We start from the raw sequence: 8,015 nt of genomic DNA on the forward strand, positions 1-8,015 counted from the left end.
TGGCTCATGCTGACTGAAGGTTGTTATGAAGGCTGTGGAGTTGTTCTTTACCTCCTTTACTTTGTACTGGAGGAGATCTTCTCTGTTGGTGTTCTGAATCCTGTCTGTAGCTTGTTGTAGAATGTTCGAAGGGTAGTCTTTTTCTTCAAACCTTTTCCTGTACACTTCTAGTTGTTTGTCACATTCCTCATTTTTGCTGCAGTTCCTCTTTATCCTATGGAACTGAGAGTATGGTATGTTCTCTTCCATTTACGTTGGTGGTTACTTTTGAAGTGCAAATAGCTGCTATAATTGTCTGTTTTTAAATATCCCCTTTTTTACTCTTTAAATAAATGTACCTATATTTTTACCTACATACAGTGACTATTTTTTTAGCATATATATATATATATATTTTAATATTGCTTACTTTAGTGAATTAAGCTACCGTATCGTGGTTTCAGGTCCTTACTTAACACCGGCACACCTTGTTTTAATAAGTGCAGATTGCACTATCTATATTATATATATTTAAAGAGCAATAGTCGTTGCATCCTCATCTATTGAACACATCCCTTTTTTTGTAAGTAATATACCACTACTTGGACTTTGAGGATTGGCTGACACCCCATAAGTAAAAGGGGGATGTTGCCTAATATACTTATAGTAGCTGGGGACGCACAGGTGGCGCCACACATTCATTTTGTATATATATATATTATATTTCTACATTACCCCCATCTGATGGGCACCGGGGCAGTTGTTCCAGAGGAGTGAGTGCCGGACCGCATTGCTGTATATATATATATATATATATATATATATATATATATATATATATATATATATATATATATATATATATATCAAGGCTGTATAGCATGACCTATAAAGAATTTAGCCTTCAGACTGACTAATGAATTTGCCACTTCTTTATTCTTCAGACAGTAAATAAAAGGATTTAGCATTGGCACCAACACAACATACAGCAGAGCAAAGAGCTTGTCCAGTTTTGGGAAATAACTTGTTGTAGGCTTTATATGTAAACAGATTATAGTTCCATAATAAATGCTCACACAGGTTAGATGGGAGGTGCAGGTGGAAAATGCTTTATGTTTCCCCTCTGCAGATTTTATCTTCAGAATGTTGGAGATAATAAATATGTATGAAACTAAAATAAGCAAAAATGAAGGAAATGCCAGTAGAACCCCTTCTATATAGTTTAAAATTTCCACCATGGATATATCACTGCAGGCGATGATCAGCAATGGGGATACATCACAAAAGAAATGGTCAATGGGATGCCCTGACCAAAAGGACATATTAGATATAAGGACAGCGTGTCCAACTGGGTCCAAAAAAGCCACAATCCAAGAAACAATTGAGAGGCCGACACAGTTTCTTATACTCATTAGAACAATGTAATTAAGAGGGTGACAGATTGCCACATAGCGGTCATATGCCATGGCTGCCAGCAGGAGAAGCTCAGTGATAACCAGAGACACAAATATATACATCTGTGTTATACATCCTGTAAATGAAATAATATTATGTTTTGTGAAGAGCAAATTAAATAGTATAGGCAGAATGTTTGAAGAGGAAGCGATGTCAATGATGGAAAGGTTGAACAAGAAGATGTACATGGGAATGTGCAGATGGGAATCAGCAAAAAAAACTAAAATGATGGTGAAATTTCCTAAAAATATCATGGAATAGGCAAATATAAGTAATACACCGACTGGGATCTGTAACTGCGGGTCATCAATCAGACCCAGCAGTGTGAATTCTGTCACATTGTTACAATCTGTTGTCATTTTTAAGCCGTAAAAACCCTGTGAAAAAATAAAATAAAAAAAATAAACGTTTCATTACACTTTACACATATAGGTGAAACTCAAAAATTAGAATATTGTGCAAAAGTTCGTTTATTTTAGTAATTCAACTTAAAAGGTGAAACTAATATATTATATAGACTTATTACATGCAAAGTGAGATATTTCAAGCCTTAATTTAAGTTATAATTTTGATGATTATGGCTGAAAGTTTCTGAAATTTCCAAATCCAAAATATCAGAATATTAGAATACTACATGAAATCAATAAAAAAATGTAATTTAAATACAGAAATGGCGGCCCTCTGAAAAGTATAATCACGCATATGTACTCAATACCTGGTTTGGGTCCTTTTTGCATGAATTACTGCCTTAACCAATTGAGTGGTATGCCCGGCTGTGCTGCCGCAGTGGGCTGTCCTGGAAATTTTCCTGGCTCAGCATATCGTAGGATTTAAATCATAGGACCTATTTTCCTTAAAACCAGTGGTCTCCAAACGGCAGGTGCTGCAAAGGATGAGGTAATTAGTAATAAATTGTAATTAAACGCTGGGGGGCAGTGTTACGCTAAACCTCGGATTGTACCAGTGTGTATGACTAACACATATACGCATAACTTGTGAGAGAAGAGAGGAATGTTCCACTGGACATAGCCGGTGGTTGTCTTGAGGGCCAAGCAGTATATGTGTTAGCCATACACACTGGTACATCCGAGGTTTAGCATAACACTGCCCCCCAGCATCTAGCTGCTTTAATTACAATTTATTACTAAGGAAAATAGGTCCTATGGTTTAAATCCTATGATATGCATACCTACACATTAGTAGCACTAGAGGAAAAATGAGGATAACAATACTATAGTAGTGAACCAGTAACTGTCTCCTTTGTTTGCTACGGGCATATTCTTGCAACATATATATATTTTTGCAGAATTTAACAAATTTTAAATGCACAAGGATCCTACACTATTTGAGAGCATATCTAATAAAGTTTTGTTATTTTATTCTGCATTTTGACTAACTCAAATATACCTGTGATATAAGAATGCCCCCAACCAGAGTTGTCTTTCCTTCTTCTCCTCCCTTGGCATTTAAAACTCTTGGCAATGTCCCCTAGATTCTCTATGGGGTTCAGGTCAGACGAGTTTGCTGGCCAATTCATCACAGTAATCCCACGGTCATTGAACCAGGTTTTGATACTTTTGGCAGTGTGGCTGTAATGAACCAGAAAGTATATTAATTAATTCCCTTTTCCTTTCTTCTAGCAGGTAATGTCCATTGCGATTAGATAAATACACTTAGGGGGTTACAGGCGCTGAAATGGGTAAATGCTCTTAGCTGCTGTGTAAAGTGGGAGAGTCATAACCAATAATAGAATAAAACACTAATACAAACAGACACAGCGCTTAATTAATGAACAATTTATTATAACACTGTTGGTATGTTGAATAATAGCAATATTTATTAAAAAACAATATTAAAGCATTATGAATGAATAAAAAAAAATATTTTAAGAAAGAACATAAAATCAACAATAATTATAATTATAACCATGAATTTGGCGTGATGTAGTACAGTCTCTCACACTATTTGGTATTATAGTCCGTATTGACCACTTGACCTTACAGATGGAGCCTACTTCATCCAGCGGGGTTCTGGCAGTAGGATCACCAACCGTCAGCCCCTGCCAGCCGCCAGGAGGGGATGCGTACGCACAAAATGTGTGCGTTCCCTTCCAAAGGAGCTCACAGCAGCCTTGCCGCCGGTCCCCACTGGGTACCCCCACCGGGTTCCCCCACCTCCCCGTACCCCCCCCCCCACCCTGCCCATCTCCCTGAAGCAGAGATCTGCCCAAAAACTGGGACGTGCATGCGCCCCCCTCCGCCCAAAAACTGGGACGTGCCTACGTCCCAGTCAGATGGAGCACCATCTCGCCAGCAGGGGCATTCTGGAGAGGTGCTCCATCTGTATATCATCTCCCTCTATTTGCAAAGTCTCAAACACTCACTATGAGCAGATCTCACTTGTATTAGCCAAGTTGAAGCATGGAGTTCCTGGATTGGAGTTTATTTGCCCAGAGGGAGTTCCTGAGCCCATGGTGAATAGTTGATGCGTCTTTAGCAAGAACTTGGGGTAAAGTTAAGGACAATCCTTTGTTTAGAAAGTAGTTGGCTGTTTGTACGTCAAGGAGAGACTGTCTGTCTGGTACATCTGATAGCTGCAATGTTTCTTTCTATTGAATATCAGGTACTTTATTTTACAAATTAAAACATTAAGGGCCAGATGCATCAAGCTTCTCAAAGTGAAAATTGGCGAGTGATAAACAGCCAATCAATCAGCGCCTACCTGACATATTTCGAACCCAGCCTGGCAGTTATGAGCTGATTGGCTGGCTGTTTATCACTCTCCAATTTATCACTTTTTGAAGCTTGATATATCTGTCCCTAAAAGGTATATGTCATAAACATTACTTCAATGCAGTCACAAAGATAGCTATTATTATGACACAAAACACAAAAATAAGACAATTTTATTAAACTGGAGCTGGAACGAAGCATCTCATCCCAGAGAGTTTTTTTCTTCAGGCTGCCTGTAACAAATCTGAATTTACTCGCAAACTTTTAGGTTATCTAATACTGAACAAGATATTTATATATATACAACACAGATCTACTGTTACCACTACAATATTATCACTATTATATAATAGAATACTTATTCATTATACCTGCTGCAACTACTGTATAAACGTTTCCTTAAGTTGGCTATACATCAGAAAGACCGGTCTTCCAATCATGATTGTATCCAATTTCCCTTCAATTCCCCGGCTGTCCTTGGTGGTTTTTGGACACACAGGGTGACATTCTATGGGATGTGATAAATGCGCATTTTATTTTAGCGCACCACATCGCCGCTATTTGCCCTTTTTGAAATCACATTTTTTGTTAATAATTCGCATATTTAATGGGATGCGCTTTGGAGGCTGAAAAGTGCGAAGTGGTGCGATGTGCGGCGAAGTGGTGCGATTTTAAGTCACAAAAAAGTGCGATTTCTTCCGCCGGTCATGTGCGAGTTTTGGACCAACCGGAGTGCGATTTACAAAACTGTCTCCGCATGACTAAGAACCCCCCAACCTATTGGCCCACCTCTGTCCCCTCCATTACGCATCACAACCCCTATATAAAGGGGCATTGGCGCCATTTCACTCTTTGATAGGAAGTAAGGAGCAAGGAGAGGAGCAGTGGCAGTGTGAGTAGAGGAAAAGGTGTTGGTGGCAGAGTGAGGAGTGGCAGAGGGAGCAGTGGCAGAGTGAGGAGTGGCAGAGAGAGCAGTGGCAGAGGGAGCAGTGGCAGAGGGAGCAGTGGCAGAGGGAGCAGTGGCAGCAGCCAGCCAAGTGTGAGAGCCAGCAGTGTGGCAGGCAGCATGGCCACAGCAAGGCCAGCCCCAGACCAGGCCCTGGGCGTCCAGTCCCAGCAGGAGGAGGTGAAGGATCCGCTGGCATCCCCATCCTATAGCCAAGACCTTGACCATACCCCACAGCAGCTGCAGGAGGGCCACATGTCAGAGATGGAGGAAGATGGAGGTGAGGAGGAGGAAGACACTGGCATGGAGGAGGAGGGGTACATGGCTGGAGTAGAAAATGAGGAGGAGGAGGAGGAGGTGGAAGCTGGCCACACAAAAAGTGGCCGAAAGGTCAGATTCTCATATGAGGAAAATGCTGCACTTGTCCGGGCTATCATGCCTGTGTTTGACCGTTTACTTGGCAAATCTCACCACAAGACCACTGCACAGCGCAAAAGGGCTATGTGGAAGGACATCACCCAGGAGGTGAACGCTATCAGTCAGCACAAGCGCCTGGTCAGAAATGTCAAGAAGAGATTCAATGACATCAAAAGGCAGTTGAAAAGTAAAAATGGCCATGGAGTTGAAGGAGGCCACCAAGACTGGAGGAGGAATCCCCACCACTGTGTGCTACACATCGTATGAGGTGAAGTTGAAGCGCATTATACCCCCTAAGGTCCTGCCTGGCATGCACGTGGCGGATACCGATAGGCCGCAAACGCCATCCAGAGCTGGTAAGTGTGACCACATGCAATCTTAAACATACATGCCAATGTTTTCTAACTGTAATGTTCACTTGTATTGTTATGCTAAGTAAAGTGCTGCTGTGGAACTACATAGCCCAGCAAGTTCATGCACAAGAAATTGCCTGCTCCTACTTTCAAATTGCTCATAATGCTGGGCCTTGTAGTTCTACAACTGCTCATATTGATCAACACTGTAACATTCTTTCTAGCAGCCTAACATGTATGTGGCCAAAAACACAGAGGTGTACTGGTGGTTTAGCTGCCATGACTACATACCACAGATTATCCAATAGTTGTCATGTGTCCACTAATTTAATAATAAATTAACAAAATAATATTGTCCATTATTGTCATTTGAATGCATGTTTGCAGAAAATTCTTAACCATTGTAAGGTCCATAATGGCTGCCCATCTTTCCTTGCACAGATTGTCCGTCCCGAAGTGCTCACGCATCCAAGAAAAGAAGGGCCGTTGCTGCAGAATCTGTGGAAGCAGGTAAATTATCAAAAAACAAGCCATTACACATACAGTACACACACCCATGTCACATCAACAATATCTCACACTACATTCATCTCCTGCGGCTACATTGCAACGGAAATGAATGTAATCTGAGCTAGGCATGTGACTTATTATTAATGTCAATGTTACATGCTGTATCGGGGTACATGTGTAAGTACATAACACCCCTAGGTATGTGCGTCCAGCATCTTAAGCCCTTTCTAAAACAGTATAGATGACAGTCTGGCCTATGTATGCATCAGTACTTACCTCTTCATCTGTATCTACAGGTACTATACAACTAGGGACAGACAACTCCTTGCTCTCCCCCCCTCCTCCAGCTCTTCCGTCCTCCATCGTAGCCGCTGATTTTGCTACCTACTTTTCAACCAAAATCTCCTCTCTCAGGACTGCCATCACTGCTGCCATGACCCCACCCTCTCCCTCCTCCCCTCCTACATCCCCACTCCCCTCCTTCCAACCCCTGTCCTCATTTTACCCCACCACTGCTGCTGAAGTCCACTCTATCCTTCAATCCGCTTCTCCCTCCACCTGCCCGCTTGATCCTATCCCCTCCAATATTATCCGTCGTCTCAGTCCGTCAGTCTGCTCTCACCTGGCTCACCTGTTTAATCTTTCCCTATCCTCTGGGATCTTCCCTTCCTCCTTCAAACACGCTCTTGTCTCCCCAATTCTCAAAAAAACAAATCTGGACCCCAACTCCCCATCCAACTACAGGCCCATCTCCCTCCTCCCTTTTGCCTCCAAACTCCTAGAACGTCTGACCTATAATCGTCTCCTAAACCACCTTACTGCTAACTCCATTCTCGACCCCCTCCAATCCGGGTTCCGCCCTTTACATTCCACTGAAACTGCCCTGACCAAAGTCACTAACGATCTAATATCGGCTAAATCCAAAGGCCTCTTCTCTATCCTCATCCAGCTTGATCTGTCAGCTGCCTTTGACACTGTTGACCACCCTCTCCTGCTCAACACACTCCGCTCCTTTGGCATCACTGGCACGGTATTCTCCTGGTTCACCTCATACCTCTCCGATCGCTCCTTCTCCGTCTCCACTCCGAGCTCCTCCTCTCCTACTACCCCGCAGCCAGTCGGTGTTCCCCAAGGGTCTGTCCTTGGCCCTCTCCTCTTCTCTCTCTACACCACCTCTCTGGGCACTCTCATCAGCTCCTATGGTTTTCATTACCACCTTTATGCTGATGATACCCTAATCTATCTCTCTTCCCCCGATCTATCCCCATCACTCCTGTCCAAGGTCTCTGAATGCCTCACAGCCATCTCAGCCTGGATGACCCAACGCTTCCTGAAGCTAAACATGGCTAAAACTGAACTTCTAATCTTCCATCCCCCGAACATCCCCTCTTCTCCCACTATCTCCATCAGTATTGGTGAAACCGAGATCACCTCCACCGACCAAACGCGCTGCCTTGGTGTCATCATTGACTCCTCCCTCTCTTTCACCCCCCACATTCGTGCTCTCTCACAGTCTTGCCGCTTTCACCTACGCAACATCTCACGCATCAGACCATTCCTCTCCACTGACGCGACCAAAATTCTCATTCACTCTCTTGTCATCTCCCGCCTTGACTACTGCAA

General features: G+C 42.8%; 1 protein-coding gene across 1 annotated transcript; it reads right to left on the reverse strand.

Moving 5' to 3' along the window:
* Nucleotides 1–845: 845 nt before the first annotated feature.
* On the reverse strand, nt 846–1,793 carry LOC146009748 (olfactory receptor 5AR1-like). Its single transcript, XM_083150209.1, has one exon. The coding sequence runs from the start codon at nt 1,791–1,793 to the stop codon at nt 846–848; it is 948 nt and encodes a 315-aa protein (XP_083006335.1).
* Between the last annotated feature and the right edge of the window lie 6,222 nt (nt 1,794–8,015).

The sequence above is a fragment of the Crinia signifera genome, chromosome 6 (genome assembly GCF_055691185.1).
Source record: "Crinia signifera chromosome 6, ASM5569118v1, whole genome shotgun sequence".
NCBI classification, from domain to species: Eukaryota; Metazoa; Chordata; class Amphibia; order Anura; family Myobatrachidae; genus Crinia; species Crinia signifera.